This window comes from Borostomias antarcticus (assembly GCF_949987555.1).
Source record: "Borostomias antarcticus genome assembly, chromosome: 11".
Taxonomy (NCBI): domain Eukaryota; kingdom Metazoa; phylum Chordata; class Actinopteri; order Stomiiformes; family Stomiidae; genus Borostomias; species Borostomias antarcticus.
In genome coordinates, this window is record NC_140244.1 from 18484447 (window position 1) to 18504446 (window position 20000).

The 20000-nt window shown below is 44.9% G+C and overlaps 1 protein-coding gene across 1 annotated transcript in view; it reads left to right on the forward strand.

Annotated features, from left to right (window-relative positions):
- The first annotated feature begins 4616 nt into the window (after positions 1–4616).
- Positions 4617–20000, forward strand: part of LOC311315015 (zinc finger protein 512B-like) — a 43611-nt gene continuing 28227 nt past the window's right edge. Inside the window, 3 exon segments of the mRNA XM_084445589.1 lie at positions 4617–4694; positions 5096–5315; positions 6517–6648. Coding sequence (XP_084301715.1) covers positions 6519–6648 — 130 coding nt within the window. The 5' untranslated portion in view covers positions 4617–4694; positions 5096–5315; positions 6517–6518.

The window sequence follows — 20000 nt, forward strand, 5'->3', positions numbered from 1 at the left end:
CTGTAAATGAACTGTCAGTGATGGCAGATATACAGTATATTTGACCGTTGTAGAGTAATATGAACTGTAGATCTGTGTAATTTAACTCTACTTTTAATGTTTTATAAACTGAATGATTCCAGAGGCCATGCTGACAGAGTTAATGCGTGTTTGCTCTGTGTTTGCTCAAGCAATAATGGAAAACCCTACTGTACTGTACGTTGTTGACCGGGAGACGACATTCCCAGAGAGTACTGCCTCCAGATGTTTCTAGGCGCAGGGTCCAGGGTTCGAAGGCCTGAATCTCTCATGATGTCGTGGCAGTGTGAGTGTGTGGGCGTCCGTGTGCGTCGGTAGCAGTGTGAGTACGTGGGTCTGTCTAAGGCACTGTGCATCTCTATTATAACTGTGTTTTTCTCCTGTTTATACTGTACCTACTGTATGGACAACCCTAGTCCTTAGGACCAGCAGCTACACTTGGTTCAAAAGGCAGCGATAAGACCGTTGTACATACCGTTCACACTACAGTAGCTCTAGTGTAGCCTGCTTTACCGTGCGTCCTAACATGTTCGAAGTATAAGCTCCGATCCACACCAGCAGTCTGCTCCTGATGTGACACTGTGAATCCCCACGCTTCGACAGCCAATCAGCCTCACCGGTGAGGAGGTCTGCGGCATGACAGTGAATCCAGCTCCGGCTTTGATCACGGAGGGAGCGCCATGTGTTCCTGCTCCCAGAAATGAGGTTTCCAGAATTAGATGATGTCTTCAAACTGGCCACGCCCCCTTCCTGCATTCTGTTCATCCTCTGAGAAGGACTTCCGGAAGTGGAATCTTAACAGACTGTTATAAAGAATGAACACTGTTCTGTTGTTTTTGGGGTTTTCTTTTGTGACTAAACTGTAGATGAACAAACACCTGCGTTTTTTGTTTACTGTGTCAGATGTATTGTTTGTTTTAAATGTGTTATGCAAAAGGGATTCAATAATATTTACTTGCTGTACTGTACAGATATAAAGAACTCTGGAATATGAATAATCTTGTCTTTTCTAAATAAAGTGATACGTAAAATATTTACATTTTCCCGGTTTTGTTTTAGTTTTCTGGCATTGTTTGCTTCCTGTTTTAGTGACACAAGATCATAATTACAGTACAGTGCGCACCAACTGCATAACCACTCACACGCACGCATGCACACACACACACACACACACACACACACACACACACACACACACACACACACACACTTCCACTCCCTGTTTCGTCCTGTCAATACAGTTGTGACAGAGCTGACTGATGAGGCAGGTGAGCTGGTCTGCTGATTCATTCATGCTCTCTTGCTCTCAGTGAGCAAAGCAAAGCAGAACCGATTCACCTCAATAGTCCCCAACGCAATCTCAAAAGCACTCTCAGATAAACTGTCACGACTCACGACAAGAGTCACTGCAGGGCTCTGCCTGGTGTCCTTTCTTTCTTTCTTTCTCTCTCTCTTTCGGGATGAGAAATGACATGAGATGGAAAGAGAAATGGTCACGATGGTAACAAGGGAATGTTGCAAAAAAAGAGAAAGAGTAACAGAGAGAGAGAGAACGAGAGGGTAGAGGAAACGAGTCTCACACATTGCCCAGGCGTAGTTTGTCTGCCACCTTGCACCTGCGCCATAACCTGTCAATCAGAGTCTATGAGTCATAGCGGGCTTGTTGACACCCTGGGAGCCAATTACTGGGAGACGCCATGCGTGGCCTACCACCTGTTAATCACACGGAGCTGCCTCGTATGGATGCCTCCACGGTAAACCGATCTGATCAACAGGCTGTCGTTCTCATTATCACCAGATCGCACACCCATGGAGCAGATGGTTAGAGACTGCGGGGTTTTGACTTAATGGGAGTGTTTTTGTTTGCATAAGTGGTTCTTTCTCTCTCTCTCTCTCTCTTTGTATGTATGTACACATTCTAAATGTGTATATTGGTGAATCTGACCTGATCAACCGTGACTACCCCCCCCCCCACACACACACACACACCAGTTTGCCATTCACCTCAGCAGGCGTGTGTGATCAGTCTGGAAGTACAGACCAATCTACCTCTGACAGCTTTTTCACAATCCATTAAATTGGCGTCTGCCTCTTCAGCAGAGCGAGATGCATAAATCAGCGGCTCTATAAAAGGATTTAAACCCCGTCAGATGGGAGTCTTCTATAACTATTCATTAAGGGCCATTAACCATGAGAGTGAGGGGACTGGTGGGAGGTAGATTACCGCTTCAGGTGTGACTGTGTCCCAGATAAAAGCCGTCATTCAGCTTTAGGAACAGTTTGATTTGGTTCAGTTTCACAGGGATAATGCGTCATGAATCCACCTTTCAGCTACAGGACTTTCTCCATAACTGTCAGAGGACAGCTGCAGACAAGGCCACTAGACTTTCTTCCCTAGTCACCTGGCTGGTGCGATTGTATTTCAGTCTGAGCCAGTTACCCAGCAGTAATGCAACAGCGCCCTCTACCTGCCAATGTAAGTAAGCCTGTTTCACCGGGTCTGGCATTGAGTAAAATAATGGGAAATCTGGTAGTAATTGCCATTCCTTTGCAATTACTACCCAGCATGCTTCATTGATTTAACAACCCATCATGTTAGTTGGGAATCAGACAGAAATGTGATGATCAGATTCAGATTCAGATGACTTTATTGATCCCAGAAAGCCAATTAATGTGTAGCCCATAACCCATTCATAAATAAAAACACAGCAGAAACATTCACAAGCAAAAAAACAAATTCTGTGTTTAGAGACATCAGATCAACACTATGCAAGACAGGGACGATGCAGCAGCAATAATATACAACTACACATAAGTATAGCAGAAGTACATCCATCACCGTTTCAAACAGTTTCAAAACAGCTTCTCTGACATCCCAGATAGCAAGCGGATGTGTAATAATTCTGAGCCATATATGGGCCGGAACTAAGCCACAAGGGCCAGATCTGGCCTGTATATGGCTCAGATCCGCTTGCTATCTGGGATTCTTCTCATACAGACTTCTCAGTGAGCAAAGCAAGGATGGGATCTTATCAAAGCAACATTTGAGATGGGATATGTGGTGAACGTGACTGACTGCGCATAGGTGGATTAGGAATCCATGCACCTGACCTCAGCACTGTGTTTTCTCCCTATGTCCTCCCTGGTCACTGTCGCTAGCTAGTCATTAACAACAGAACACAGCTGCCTAGACAATGTTCTTTTTTTCTCCTCTCAAACCAACATAATAAATGGTACGTTAGAGGAGGGAGTGAAACATTTTCAATGTCTAGCTGAGTACCTAGGACTGGAATGAGGAACTGATTAGAGCTGATAAGATACTGTAAGGACAAGCGATTACAAGAATTAAATGTATCTGTTCCCATTATCCATGGCAAATACACTTTCTATTCTATCTATTCTATACATATATATATATGACTATATTGGCAAACACAGTTATTTATAATGGACTGTGTTGGCTTGATTTTGCTTGGCAAAAAAGAGCACATCCTGCCCCCTTGTGGTTTGGAAGGAAACCTACACCTCACATGGATGACATCATTGTTTCAGATGATCTCCACCAAGAGGAAATATTAGGTCATTCTGGCACCAATCAAGAGCAGAGCATTTCGGTCCCCGCGGGCTTCACTGAGCCCACTGTAGTCCTGTAATACCGAGCAATCATACCATGATACCATGTTATGCACCATGCAGTGTTCAGTATAGCCTATGTGGTTATGATTGACCAAGGTGGCAAGCCAATATCATAATGAGTATGATTCATACTAATACACTATCTTTCTACTACTACTACTACTACTACTAGGCTACTACTACTAGGCCTACTACTACTTCAACAGATATTCTACTAATAATGATAACAATTATACTATTAATAAGATGTAATAATAATAGACTCATGGACAACATAACTTTTAAACTTCCAACTTGACCTTGGATTTCCAAATACACAGCAGTTGCAATATAGGCCTAAATGATCAATAATCAAATGTCTGTAGGCCTATATCTGATCTATCCTATTCATTTGAGTGATATGCATTATATGAGGTTAATGCCTAGAAAATGTTCTGCTTTAATAATACCCTAATATATGCTTATATTGCAATACCAGGAGTTTGTTTTTTTTGTGTGTGGGGGGGGGGGGGGGGGGGAGGGTTGGCTGGTCTGGCAAAATGCCCCCAACAGCACAACGACAAATATCAACCACAATCTGCCGATTATAGCCCATCATGCTGTGTGCACAATATGCTACCTGAGACTGCAATTGACGAAAAGTATAAAGGGCCGAATGTTGAGAAACGATAAGGTTAAAATGCTTTGCGAGGTTGATTTCAGGACTTCAGCCTAACCCTTTTTCGTCATGAGGGAACGCCGTTACGTCGGATGAGCCGCATCAAACGTTTTTTTTTATCAGGTTTATTAGACAGAAACCCTAATATTATTTGCTCGATAAAAATAATAACGCGAGAGTTTGAAGTTGCCTCAAGACTGTAGTTGCAACTGTCAAAGGTGGAGTGGATACGCGCATGACCCAACACACATTACAGTATTAGGCTACTGTACACGGTTGCGAAGATAATATCCGTATAAAAAACCGAAATAATCCCGAGGTAAGGAACCGCAGACGGCACGGAAAGCGATCGAGATTGAAGGTTTCCGTTTCTTTTCCACTGGTTTGTTTCCTTTTACTCTAACCAACTCTCTTGCAGCTGTCGAAATTACTGCACTAAACATATTTTTGTGCCTCCCTTTCGCTCCAGCCAGCGCAAGGATTTTTTTTACTCCTCCTTCGTATTAAAGTCGCCATTTTGCTTCATTGCCTATATAAAATCTACTTCTATTCTAATATTTTCTTCAAGGAGTCGAAGACGTATATGCCTTTCCTGCCTATTTGTGCTATTTATTGAGGGTATATCGAGACGATTTGGCTTGACGAAGTGTCTCGTGGTATACATGTTAACGTAGGAGAGAGGTGGGCAGCTGGAGGCTGGGAATGAGGTGAAAGTGTCCAGGATTATAAAATATCGCATTTCCCTTATTCGTCTCCTCTTCCTCGTCTCTCTCGGATTCACAGCGGGGGCTCGGCACTCGACTAACGACCGTGACGACTGTCTGTCCGCCTCGCGCCCCCAGCCCGACAGCTCGCGACGGCAGAACGGCAGGTGTGTGTGATTGCCATGTAACATCGGGAAAGTCGCCTACTGCGCGAGCCGAGGTGAAGCCTACTGCCTGACCCCCACGTGGGTGACCCAGGCCACCCGGCCGCTCGTGCTGGGTGACTCCCGCTATTCCAGGTAGGTGTGGCCTTCTAGAAGCAAAAGAGCAAGTCGAATTCTAATCATCAACAACGTTGTAACACAGTAGCCAGTGTCCGCATGCAACGTTGTAGCAGAGGGTCACGTAAATAAGTGTACAATTGTAACCATTTACAACAGTATGGGGGACAGTTTAGCGTGGCTTTAAAAAGTACCAGTAGTCTGTGGGCTATTATTGAGCACTTGTGTAGTAAGTCATTTCGTATGGCCATGTTCATGCACTTGAGTATTTTGATGTGTAGTTGATAAATTCCACAAATACCAATGAAGCTTACTTCTCAGCAGCTACTTCTCTCCCAATAAAGTCGCTCCCCCTGCGCAGTTCAGCAGTGCATAGGATTAGCAAATTTCGATACTTATCGCTATCCCTCAAACTATAGTGCCTTCAACAATCAATTTACACTGAATAGCATTGCATGTAAACCGATCCTGAGTGGCCTCAAATGAGTGACCCTTTGTGTGCTGTTGCAATTAATTAGCAGAGAGTGACAATGTATGCTAAGAGAAAGCATGATCGTCCTGTAATCAATCCTACTTAGCATAATTAGCTACTGTATTGCCAGCCATCATCCATTAGAAGGTCCATGCTGTAGGCCCAGCTGTCAGGCTGTATTGATGACCAGACCCACGCAAGGATCAACCTGACATGGACTAGCTATTAAGGCCAAGGATATAGCCTGAGTCCAATGGGTAGATGTTGCTAGATGCATTAGAATGTTGCTGTAAGTACAATATGAATATGATGACTGAAGCCAGCATGTGACTTTTCCCTTCAAGAAAGTCACTTGTATTGTGCGATGGCCTCAGCTGACATTCTCTTTCAGCTCTCTCTCTCTCTCTCTCTCTCTCTCTCTCTCTCTCTCTCTCTCTCTCTCAGGCTCTCTCTCTCTCTCTCTGCCCTCTCTTAGTGATGGCTGAGTTACTCCCCTTTGCTCTAATTGGAGAACTATGGAGTTGGTGTGTAACTGAAAGTATTGATTTTTAAATGAAACATGGAAGGTCACACCCTCATTAAGACCCAAGATGATGTGTCTGCCTCAACTGCTTTATGCCCTGCCAGGCTGAAAGAAGCCAATCTGCTACACACGCAATAAATAAGCAGTTATTGTTGGTGCTAGTGAATCAATGTCTGATTGTGAGTTACACAGTGACACTCCTCTGACCTCCCCCCTGCCCCCAGGCATGGAGAGTGCCAGTGGCCCCCGACTGGGGAAGCTGACCACTAGTGGGATGCCCAGGGGCCGTCCACCCAAGCAGACCCACCCCCAGGAAGCCACCAGGACCACCGGGGACCCGGAGAACAACAAGCATGGTGAGTCGTACCAAGAGAACCACGTTACCTTAGAGAACCGTCACAGAACTGCAGAACGAGAGAAAGGCGGAGGGGAACCCTGTTAGCGAAGGGAATCCAGTAGCACAATTTGCCAGTTTTGTCAGTTCTGCTGAGTTCATAAGTTCAGCGTATGAAGCCTGTTCCTACGCATTCTCTTTATGATGGTGCAACCGTCAGACACAGTAATTCTGTTTTCAACGTAGCTGAAGGAAGCTGTGGGAAACTCTTTGGGGCAGAATGCCTCATACATGGCACTAGTGAGAAAACGAACAAATAGTCCTTGCACACAAGTGGCAACACAAGCCATCTGGCTTGAGAACAAGGCTTGGTTTGGACAGAATGCATGGTGGAATGTTATTCCAATCCAATAACCAAAGGATGGTCATGACTTTGTTAATGAAATGAGGCAGACTTGGAAAACTAGGCCTGTTTTAATATGACACAGTTGTTTTGGTTGCTACAACATAGCTCCTTCTAGAGCCAGCACATACCGGGTCTAGATTCTCCTAAGTTAATTGTCCCCCACCCGATGAAATTGAATGGGGGTATTCATTGGACCCCTCTATGTTAGTGTGTTTTATGTACGGCTGTACTTTAGTGCATACATTCGTTCGCGTACTTTGTTTGTCCAACACCTGTACCAGAGCTCACCACCAGGGGGTGCTCACTACAATTCATTTTTCCCATTGCTTGGTGTCCCTTTTCCACGGAGGCATTTCGAGGGCCAGTTTGGAGCTGGTGCCTAATCTTGAACCAGTTTTTCGTGCTTTGACAGCAAAGATCCTGGCTCTCAGCCCCCGAAAACTGGTTCCTCTTCGGCCCTACTACTTTGTTGATCTGAAACGGAGGCGCTTATGTAAGGGGCTCGGAGAATATCATGAACTGTGCCCTCAACTGTTGTAATTTAGCCTCTACGACAGTTAATATGTCACTTTATTAAGTTTTAGTATTTTTTCAGTCGAGAAACTAACCATGTATATTCCCAATGTGTGGACAGTTTATCCAAATAACCCGTTTTTAAATATGCCGCTGTTTTTCTGAGTTATGCAATGATGCAGTGTACTGTCCGTAGCATTAGCATTAGACAAAATCCAGTAAAATGATTTGAGGGTAACGTTACGTAACTGGTTTACTATACAGTTGTCTTAAAGGCTCATGTTCCCAAAAAACAAACTTGTTTGTTTATCTAAAGCTACTGTATAAACTGGGCACCCTCAGTCATGAGTGTATGGCTGATATTTGTGACAGGCAGTCAAATAACATATCAAACAAGCTTAATATTTATTTGGGAACACTTATTAGCTTAACCAGTTTGCAGGCATTTTGTTTTGACTGATAAATGTTTCATAGCAAACAAGCAGAACAGTATAATTCATGGCTAAAGGCACTACAGACCAGGATTCCCAGTTGAGTTGGTTTATTCTGATAATAGACAAACAGTGCGATCAATGATACTGTCCTGGAACGTGTATCTTCAGCAAAGATTATACTAGAAATATAGAAAAAGTCATGTTATGCTACCACACACAGTGTGGTACAGTAGTTGTTTAACTTGCATGTAGCCTATATATACTATGGAATAGCTGTTGTTGTGCTTGAAGCGGGTGCTGGCTGCTGAGAAAGTGGAGACAGTAACAGTGACGTACTGTAATGAAGTGGCTCCCTAGCCTGTGAAAAAGCAAACTGCTTCTTAGAACCAGCACCAGCCCAGAACCAGAAGTAGGTTTGCATTGGTGGAAAGGGGGTATCAGTAAAAGTATAGTCTATTTTACTCCCGTATATTTTCTAAATCCACAGAGTTCAGAGCCTGAGGTGTTTAGTTTCTCTTTTGGTGCTTGCTCTTTGAATCTTCCCAGAATGCATTGAGCAGTGCCATTATGGCGGCAGACCCATTTGGCGGCAGTAACACCATCAGGGTTTTTCCTGGCTCAGAATTCTGGACATCAAAAACGTCATTTCCTGCATTGTGGTGAATTTTCTACATGCACTATGCACTTGTGCAAATGTGTGCTTTATTAGCTCTGCCTAACTATTAGCCTACATTATCTGATTTCATTGCGTTTATATATTTTTAAATAACAAACAGCCTAGAACATTTGTGAGGGGATATCACGGTACTATGACTATAATGTAGGTTGTCAGGCCAAACATGTACTAACTTTTAATCCTGGTGAGTGCAGTAAATTCAACATCCTTAAAGAGTGCATTAATGCTATTAAGAGCTGGATGGCAGCCGATTTCCTGCAACTAAACCCAGAGAAGACGGAAGCCCTGATCATTGCCCCTGACCACATCAACCTTGGCATTAAGCAGGGCCTTGGGCCACTGGCCGTGCATGTCAAACCTCAAGTTAGAAACGTGTTGGTATAATCTAGAAACTTAGGTGTAATCTTCAAAGACAATGTCTTTATCTTTTAATAGTCATTAGCTAACCCGTTCTTCTTCTTTTATCAGCTTAGAAACATTGCTAAACTAAGATTTGTTGTTTCTAAGCCAGAAATGGAAATTATCATTCATGCTTTTTTTTCATCCCGCCTCGACTACTGTAACTCCCTCTTCACCGGTTTGAAATCTGTCTTGAGCCGTTATTCATAATGCAGCTGCCCGTCTTTTAACAAGCTTGAATAGGAGATCACACATCACCCCAATTTTACTCTCCCTTCATTGGCTACCTATTCAAGTCCGAGTTCATAAAAAAATTCTGGTTCTTACTTTTAAAGCCCTCCATGGCCAATCCCCCATCTACATTTCCGATCTCCTCCACCCCTCCACCCCCAGTCAAGCCCTTAGATCCGCACAGCTTCACCTCCTGGTCATCCCTCATACCCGCTTAAAAACCAAGGGCGATGGTTCCTCCCAGTCCACAGCCGCTACCCTCTGGCATGCCCTCCCCCCACCGATACGTGGATCGACTCCCTTCCCGCTTTTAAAAAACAGCTCAAGACATTTCTATTCAGACAGGGTTTTAATTGATCTCTCTTTTATTTATCTTATCCTTTTTAGTCTTTTATCATTTTGATTTTAGCCTTTTTTATCCTTCTGTTTTAGCTATGTTGTCTATACTGTTTATTTATTGCACTTTGTCAATTTATTGCACTGTCTACTTTGTGTTGCTTGATGTGTGTGAAGCACTTTATTTTTTTTATCAGTGAAAGGTGCTACACAAATAAACATATTATTATTATTAAACTTTTTTTCATTTTTTTATCGAGCACATTTAAAACAACAAGAGTTGACCAAAGTGCTTTCCATTTCAATCAATACAAAAAACACAGTAGACAACACAATAGGACAATAGAAGCATAAGGAAAGATAATAAAGAGCTACTCTGATACTTAGTATTAAAACGTCAGGGAAAACAAATGTGTTTTTAGGCGGGACTTAAACATTCGAAGCCTAATGTGGAGGGGCAGCTCGTTCCAGAGTTTGGGGGCAACGACGGCCAAAGCTCAGTCCCCCCTGTGCTTTAGCCTGGATTTAGGGATGACGAGGAGCAACTGGTCAGCCGACCTGAGAGACCGTAGCGGGATGTACGGATGTAGGGTGTCAGCGAGACAGGGCGGGGCCAGACCATTCAAGGCTTTATAAGCAAACAATAACATCTTTAAATTAATCCTAAACTGCACAGGAAGCCAATGGAGGGAGGCCAGGACGGCAGTAATGTGTTCCCGTCTACGTGTCCCTGTCAGTAGCCGGGCAGCAGCGTTCTGTACCAGCTGGAGACGTGACAGCGAGGCCTGGTCCAGACCAACATGAAGGGCATTGAAGTAGTCGAGGCGGGTAATGGAGAACTTATTAATGTAGGGTACACAGTAGACCAGCAGGTTTATATTAATGGATAGAGAAGCTCCGCACTCCTAGAGAAAGCATTGTCTGCTCGATAACCCGAGCTTGATAACTTGAAATCATGCTAGATGTGTTTTTAAAGTCGAGAGTCTTTGTCTCAGTCCAAACCCCATGTTTCTGCGACCCTCCTAGGTCAAGATATGGCTGTTTAGGCATTTAAGTCATAGGAGGAAAACTTCAATTTTCACCGCTATCACAAACGACACCGCATGAGAATGTGTAGCGAATCTGAATAGAAAAAAGGTCGCACCAGAACAATGAAGTGCACTCGACAAGGCCTTTTTTCATGTTTTTTTTTTACATTGTTGTTTTCATTAAAGTGGCAATCTCAAACTTTTTCATAGACATAAATGAGGTAACACAGTAATGACTCAGTCTTTATTCATCAAAGCCTTTTCATTTGCAGCACTGCCATTTTGTGAATTCGGTGTCTGTGGTGACATTCCCGCACAATATTCATTAGCAGTGCACATGATTGGTGGCTAGTGTTTGGTTTCGAAATGAACTCTAAAAAAACTCACCTGCAATTACCGCTTCTTGCCAAAGACAATAAAACTGAAATCTTTGAGTATTTATTGTCCTACAGAAGGTTAAAATCGCTTGAGATTCTTTTTATATTATCTATTTTAATCACTACTTACTTTCAAATAAATGCTTAAATTTTAGACCAAAGAAAAAAAATAAGATGGGCCCATATGGCAAATCTAAACTATAAAAGCCCACTCCACTTCCTCATTCATCAGCTGGACATGCTGACGTCATGGGTGGGGGATGACAGGTTCACTGTGCACTTGTATTCAATTTTGTGTGCAAGATCAGAGTGTTAGCCATTCTTTGTGTGTGTGTGTGTGTGTGTGTGTGTGTGTGTGTGTGTGTGTGTGTGCGCGCGCAGAATGAGAGGACTCATTTTCCAAGACAGTGCAGTAAGGATAGGGGGTGGTGTTGAGTTTCCCCGAGCTGTGGAGAGGCTAGCTAAAAGGCTAGCTAACATAGCGTTTTGATTTCCAAACCAATTCATGACTAGACTCTTCTCTCTTGTCCACTAATATAATTCTTGAATGCCATTTATTATATTATGATCAACACACACTGGACTGTGAATCATCCAATGGTGACTCACTCAACATTTGACCGACTGTGTTCCAGGCACTCAAGAACCCCATGTTTAATAGATGTCTTCATAGCACATTAAAGAGTTGGTTATCAATGGAACAGGCTGAAACGAGGGTGCTAAGTTGTTATTGGGGCCCCACCCCTGGCCTTTCCTCAGCTGGGACAGGGTGAGTCAGAGTGAGCTACAGCCAGAAGATGGAGGGATGGAGGGAGTGCTGGAAATGCTAGTGAGGAGGAAGAGGAGGAGGAGGAGAAGGAGGAAAACAACCCAGTTGGCTGTGGCCGACCGGAGTTAGTAATGCCAGGCATATTCACACATGTGGCCTTGTCTGTGTTTTGGTGTCATGCTGCTAGCATTCAGCTGGCGGTTGGCTGTGGCTTTTATGGGACTCTAAATTGTGAGTAGACCTTGCTCAACTCTCTCACTCTTTGTGCAGTACTTGCTTAGAAGTGTGTGTGTGTGTGTGTGTGTGTGTGTGTGTGTGTGTGTAGCACATTTCTTGACCTAATTTTACCTTAGATGTGAGTATAGACAGGCACCGTTTTAACCTTTTTAACAAGGCTGAATGGTTCAGTATAAGCCTCTCTTCTCTCCTGTTGAACAAGGCAGTGTGTTTGTGTGTGTGTGTGTGTGTGTGTATGTGTATGTGTGTGTGTGTGTATGTGTGTGTGTGCTTGTGAGGTGGGTTATGTCTGACCTCCTCCCTGGCCATGCCGAGTCCCCCCACCCCATCACGCCCGGGTCTGGAGGTGCAGTTGAAAGGTTAAGCAGGTTAAGCAGAAAGGTTAAGCAGGTGTCAGCAGACAAACGGATTCATTCACTCTCATTATCCTCCTAACCGGGTTTCCATTGACGTTTCCCTCACCGCTGGTGAAACTACCAACTCGTCTTCAGAGTCTAGACTGGCGGCAGAGCACCTCGGCTTCTCACATCAACGACGGTCCCCTCACTTTCTCCAATTACGCCGATAGTCAGCCGTATAACGATCTTTCTAGGAGATAATCAGGAGGAGAACGGCTCGTTCGCAATCAGCCCCGCGAGCTCGTTCGTCTTCCCCCCGGGGGCGCGGGGGGGGGGGGGCTCCTGGGGCCGCTCTGTTCTGGAAAACAGAGAAAGTCATCCGTGATTCTCCCTCCCCCCCTCCCTCCCTCCCTCCCTCCCTCCCTCCCTCCCTCCCTCCAGAGGAGTTGCATCACCAGTCTGAGGCTACACCACAGCCAGGGACCGCCCCCCCCCCCCGCCCGCCCCCGCCCGACAGCAGGGCCCCCGATCTGGGACCCCCCCCTCACCCCGCCACGCGCTCCCTGCTCACCATCCGTCCTCCCCTCCCCAATCTGTCTGTACTGCTTACTGGCCGATCCTCTCCACACGCAGGGAGTCGAGAAATAACGTCCTACACACACCTGCCGCCATCTTCCTCTGAGGGAATAAAGCGTGGTACAGCAGAACGGGTTTGTCTGGCGCGCCGTGCTGATTGGCTGAGTGTTCGGCGCTGTACTCCCCAGGGTCTGAGGACAGACAGCCTGGCGCTCGGGCACCCCCTGTGTAGTGGGAGGAGGCAGGTAGTGTACAGAGAGGGCTGCTCTGTGTGTGTGTGTGTATGTGTGTGTGCGCGTGTGTGTATGTGTGTGTGTGTGTGTGTGTGTGTGTGTGTGTGTGTGTGTGTGTGTGTGTGTGGGTGCGTGCGTGTGTGTGGGTGTGTGTGCGTGTGCGTGCATGTGTGTGGACCTGCAGCTCTCAGCTAACAGGCTACCAACGGTGGGGATCCTCATCTCCGGCCTGCCACTCTCACTCTCCCTCTCTCTCTCTCTCTCTCTCTCTCTCTCTCTCTCTCTTCAGCTACCCTCTATTTCTCCCTCTCTCTCTTCAGCTACCCTCTACTTCTCTCTCTCCCTTCCTCTCTCTCTCCCTCCCTCTATTTCTCTCTCTTTCTTCAGCTACTCTCTACTTCTCTCTCTCTCTCCCTCTCTCTCTTTTAGCTACCCTCTATGTACTTCTCTCTCTCCCTCCCTCTCTCTCTCCCTCTCTTTCTCTCTCTCCCTCTCTCTCTTCAGCTACCCTCTACTTCTCTCTCTCCCTCTCCCTCAGATCTCTCATCTCACTCTCTTCTCTCTCCCTTGTGTTTCTCTTACTCTGTCCATTGTCTCTCTCCACAGTATCTCCCTCCCTTTTTCTTTACCCTCTGTATGACCCATCTCTCCCTCTCTCTTTCAGATCTCTCCCTGTCTCTCTCTCCCTCTCTCTCTCAGATCTCTGTCTCTTGTCTCTCTCAGAACTCCCACACACACACACACACACACACACACACACACACACACACACACACACACACACACACACACACACTTCTCTCTCAATTTCAATTCAATTCAAAGGGCTTCATTGGCAAAAAAAGCAAAAATTACGCACAAAAAAGTCACACAAACATGTAAGTATAGATATACAGTAGTAAAATAAGGATATGTGTAAACAGAGCTGTGTGTATATTGTGTACAGATGAGTAAAGAAGAGAACCTAAAACTAAACAGAACAATGTGGACATTGGGCCTCGTTCACCAATTTCAACCTAAGAACATTTCTAAAGAAAGCTCCCGTCTGATTCACAACGTGTTCGTAAACCGCTGGAAGAGTTCTCACCTGCCTTCTCATAATGGTGAATCTCATGGCTTCACAAGTTCAAAGCTCATGGCCGCTCACCCGAATTAGCATAGGTAAACTCCCCGACAGCCCCATATAAGGGCATGCAACTACAGGGTCGTGCGCAGATGTCACTTCTCTGAATGAATACCGGTCATCAACGCCCTCGACTTTTCGATAGCATAATGGTTTAGGTGGGGTTGTGTCAGGTGAGTCAGAGGACAGCAGATTGAATCCAGCCTCGGGCAATCAATATCAGATTCTAATTTAGCCAATTTGGCTTCCTATTATGAGGAATTTGCCTTGGTGCATAAACATAGCGAGGCAGAACAGTGCAAAATGTCAAAATGATAGAATGCAATATACAGTACAATAGCCTACAGTCTACAGTACAAAAATGTAGGCTATTCAATAGCCTACACAGATGTCAACACGGCACGCCCAAACAAAAATCGAAACATCAGAGTCAACCTGTCATATTCAGCAGCGTCAGTAAAATGCATGGGATGATATTAGCCAAACCCGTTCAGTTATCGCTGTATCCGCATCGGGGATATTATTGGACAGACAGCACTCTCGCCTTGTAAAATAATGAAAATCCTTATTATAAGATAAATGATACAAATATTATAATATTGCAATCCTATATTGTTATACAACTGTAGATGTGATGTGTGAGAAGTAAACACAATCACAGATCATTTTAAATGAACATGTCTCGCACAAATAGTCCGTAGCCCACTTAAGACTGCTCTTCTGTGTTCTTAGATTCTGTTCTTAGTTCCCACATGTGAGAACATTGGTGAATGCCAGAATCTTCTTGGAAACGGTGTAAGTGGAGTTCAAGAAGAAATGCTTCCTAAGAAATTCTTAACTTTGTTGGGGAATGAGGCACATTGCACTGTATATCTCACCCAGCATACAGTAGAGCTGGATGGACGTTTTTAATTATTTGTACTTGTATAAGTTTTCAAAATCTACAGTATTAGTAGTAGTAATACAGAGGTGCAGCTCAGTTCCCCCCCGGTTATGTGTGCAGTGGGTGGGTCTGTTTTCTCTAGGGAACCCAGAAGTTCTGGGATCTTGGTTCTTGGTGCGGCTAAAAAACCTTGATATTTGTGGACACCAATGAAAAGACTCGGACTTGGATTTTGCGTGTGCGAGGATGATTGGCCCGTGCAGATAGCGGGAGGCTGATTTGGCCTCTGATTGGTCACTGGCCGCAGCTTTCCACTTTTCTAACAAGTCCTGCATTTGTGTGAGCGGTCGACATATCTGGCACCTTAAGTGCGATTTTGCCACTTGGACTCATTGGAGTTGTCTAGCTACAGTTTTCTCCTTTTCTGGGCTGGATGAGTTTTTCATTTAGTCCCGACTGTACGCTCCCGATGACATCATGTCATGAGCTGCATTTGAACATGATGTCATCGGGAGTGTACAGTCGGGACTAAATGAAAAACTCATCCATGATGATCCAGGATGTGAAAGGCAGGCGCTGGCTCTGCCCCTATGCCCGTGCTTTGTAGCGTTTTATCACAGACTAACTCTAGGGAGTCAGGTCTGTGGCGGCCTCTCTCTCCCTCTCTCTCTCCTCTCTCTCCTCTCTCTCTCTCCTCTCTCTCTCTCTCTCTCTCTCCCTCTCTCTCTCCTCTCTCTCTCCTCTCTCTCTCTCCCTCTCTCTCATCTCTCTCTCCTCTCTCTCCTCTCTCTCTCTCTTCTCTCTCTCTCTCTCTCTCTCTCTCCTCTCTCAATCTCCCCTCTCTCCTCTCTCTCTCTCTCTCTCTCTCTCTCTCTCTCTCCTCTCTCTCTCTCTCCTCTCAGATGCCGGGCTTTTTTATGCCTCCGCCAGGCCGAAGGCATTATGGTTTCGGGTTGCCCGTCCGTCCGTCCGATATTTGTTAAAGCAATATCTCGGGAACGCATTGTGGGGCTTAAAGGTCAAAGTTCAAGTGTCACTGACCTCACAAAAGGTGTTTTTGGCCTGCTGAACACAATATCTCAAGAACGGCTTGATATATTTGGCCAAAATCTCCAGTTGGACAATTAGATTAATTGGATTAGATTTTGGTATTCAAATGTCAAAGGTCAAGGTCACCGTGACATCACAAAAGGCACTTTTGAATGCTAACGCTAGCTAGCTAACGCTAATGCTAACAATAATGCTAACTCTAGCTAGCTAACGCTAATGCTAGCTAACGCTAATGCTAACGATAATGCTAACGATAATGCTAACTCTAGCTATCTAACGCTAACGCTAGCTAATGTATAATTCTAACACTAATGCTAGCTTAAGATAGCTAGCATTAGAGTTAGCATTAGCTAGCTAGCATTAGCTTTAGGGTTAGGTAAGCAGTTGGTTAGGGTTAGTTAGGTTAACTGCAACTTGCATTGTTGGCCGGAGGCGTTTAGCCGCTACGAGGTATCTGTATGGTAATCTGACTGAAGCTATCTTTCTCTCTCTCTGTCTCTCTCTCTCTCTACTTCTCTCTCTCTTTCTCTTGATCCCTCTATCTCTCAACACATGGAGACAGGGTGAGGCAGGGTGAGACAGGGTGAGCAGCAGCAGTGATTCACAGGGCTGCTATCGTCAGTTTGACACATCGGCCTCTGTCTCTCCCTCTCTCTGTCTCTCTCCCTCTATCTCTCTCCCTCTCTCCCTCTCTCCCTCTCTCCCTCTCTCTCTCTCTCTCTCTCTCTCTCTCTCTCTCTCTCTCTCTCTCTCTTTCTAAAGGCGCTCCTCTTCTGTGAAACTCCCACAGTGGCGAGGGTACAAAGCTACAATCAATAGGCGTTATAGATTTGTTAATGTTTGTTTTGGGGTGAAATTGAATTTTTTGCGGGCTCCTCAGCCCACTGCTGGTGAGGGTGTATGAGAGCCCTTTGTCATCCTGTCACATCTTTATATTGACTCACTAAGGAGGACACAGCACAGTCTGAGCTGGTATCCTGTGTCTGGTTCTCATAGGAGTATGTGCGTGTGTGTGTGTGTGTTTGTGGTGTGTGTGTGTGTGTGTGTGTGTGTGTGTGTGTGTGTGCATGTGTGAGTGTGCGCGCGTGTGTGTGTGTGTGTGTGTGGGCGTGAGGGCGTGTGTGTGTGTGTGCCTATGCATGTGTGTATGCATGTGTGTGAATGCGTGTGTGTGTGTGTGCATGTCTGTGTGTATGTGTGTGCATGTTTTGTACATTATGAAATCCGTACTGTACATGAGTCCATACTGTACATAGATTTAATCGGCATGTTTATGACAAACGTTCTGAGTAAACGTTCCGAGTGTTTGTTTGGCACTAGGTTCTTGTTTTGTTTTCGTGTGTGTTGATTTTCACTTCCTGGTCACTCTGAACACCCCAGTCACACGTGAGCCTGGTCAGCCACAGATACGGCGCTCTGATTGGCCGAAGTCTCCAGTGATGAGGAGGTGGTGGACAGATGGGTACAGAAGGCAATCAATGAGAGTCCTACAGGTTGGAAGCAGCTTAATAGTGCGTTTGTTTGTGGTCGGAGGTGGCAAGTTGCAACTGGCAAAATACCTACCGCCGACCTGTGTGCATTTGAGCCAAAGTTATAATAGTTTTGCTTTTTTCATTAGTTTTTATTTTTATATCGTTTTAACTTTTTGTTTTCAATTTCAGTTTAGTTTTGATTAGTTTTAAAGCAGGTTTGCTAGTTTATTTTTTATTTTTGAAAATGCTTAGTTTTAGTTTAGTTTTTATTAGTTTCAGTATTAGTTTTAGTTTTTTTTTCTTCTGCGCTACCCTCGTGACACCATCCTGATCTCACAAGCTCATGTTGTTTCACTCCGTGTGAAACAAACCATCTGGTGCACGTCAGGTTACTTCTGTGCAGGGACACAGCTAAAAAAAATGGAGGATAGATTTCATATCCACCCAAAATACTAGGCTTATGTATGAAATGAAAAAGACTAAAACTAAGGACATTTTCTCAATAATTTTAGTTTATTTTAGTTCGTTTTGTAAACACACAATACAGGTTTAGTTAGTTATAGTTTTTTTGTAAAGTCTAGTTTTTATTTTTATTTCAATTAACTAAAATATTTTTTCACACCTAGTTTTCATTTTTTAGTTAGTATTCGTTAACTATAATAACCTTGATTCGAGCTATAGCGAATGATATGATGATGATATGATATGATATTGACGTCAGCCTGCAAATGGGGGCTGAGAAACATATCCGAATTTGCGACGAGGAAATGCAAGTTCATGCGGCGTTTTATTTAATCATTCCTAGTAGCAAGTCGCAATTTGCCACCTCCCAGTTATAAACGAACGCACCATAGGTATTGTGTGAGTCCCCAGATAATGCAACAGAAATGTGTGTGTGTACAGTATGTGTGTGTGTGTGTGTGTGTGTGTGTGTGTGTGTGTGTGCACTATGTGTGTGTGTGTGTGTGTGTGTACAGTATGTGTGTCTGTGTGTGTGTGTACAGTATGTGTGTGTACAGTATGTGTGTGTGTACAGTATGTGTGTTTCTGTGTGTGTGTGTGTGTTTTCTGTTGATTTGGCTGTTCTACAGTAAGTGCGGTTTAGCCTAGCTTGTAACGGATACCCTCATCATTGAGCTGTGTGGGGTTGTCTTGGCTCATAGCTCAAGTCATGATGTGCATTTTGTGCTGAATTGAATGCAGAAGGAAATTGTGTGTGCGTGTGCATGTGTGTGTGTGTGAGCGCATGCGTGTGTGTACATGATCATATGAGCATGTGTGTGGGGGGGCGCGCTTACGTACGCATGTCTGAACAGAGATGGAAAAGGAATCAGTGTGGAGACCTGGAGCTGGTCTGAGCTGCCCGAGCGCTTCTTTCCTGATGCTCCTACAGCGACTGTCTGAACTCACAGAGGCGGAGGGGATTAGGAAGATATACAGTATGAGAGAGAGGAATGTATGTGCCTGTGTGTGTGTGTGTGTGTGTGTGTGTGTGTCTAGGAGAGAGTAAGAGTGAGGGAGAGAGGGAGTGCGAGAGAGAAAATTAGGGAGTGTGAGAAAGACAGAGTGAGAAAGCATCTCTTAACAACGAGAACAGTTTGTAGATGAAAAACTGTAAAAGAAAGTTGACGGGAGTGAACGTGTTGTCAGAGTCTGTGAAGAGAGGGAGGGATAGAGATAGAGATAGAGAGAGAGGGGTAGAGAGAGAGGGTTAGAGAGAGAGGGTTAGAGAGAGAGAGGGGTAGAGAGAGGGGTCGAGAGCGAGAGGGGTAGAGAGAGAGGGGTAGAGAGAGAGAGAGGGGTAGAGAGAGAGGGGAACAGAGAGAGGGGTAGAGAGAGAGAGGGGTAGAGAGAGAGGGGTAGAGAGGGGTAGAAAGAGAGGGGTAGAGAGAGAGGGGGGTAGAGAGAGGAGTAGAGAGAGGGATGTAGATAAGTGATATAGAGGGAGGAATAGAGAGGGAGGAATAGAGAGAGAGGAATAGAGAAGGAGGGGTAGAGAGAGAGGGGTAGAGGGAGGGATAGAGAGAGAGGGATATAGAGAGAGGGATAGAGAGAGAGGGATAGAGGGAGGAATAGAGAGAGGGATATAGAGGGAGGGGTAGAGGGAGGGATAGAGAGGGAGGGGTGTGAGGGAAATGGTGACCAGCCTAAAAGGGAAGAAAGAATAAAGGAGCCAACTGTTGGGTCCAGCTGTTCCAGACACTCCAAGACACTTACAGTTAATATCCCCTCAAATCTGGACGTCAGCTGCCGGAACAGTAACCATACTGTCAATGCACACATTATCCTGCAT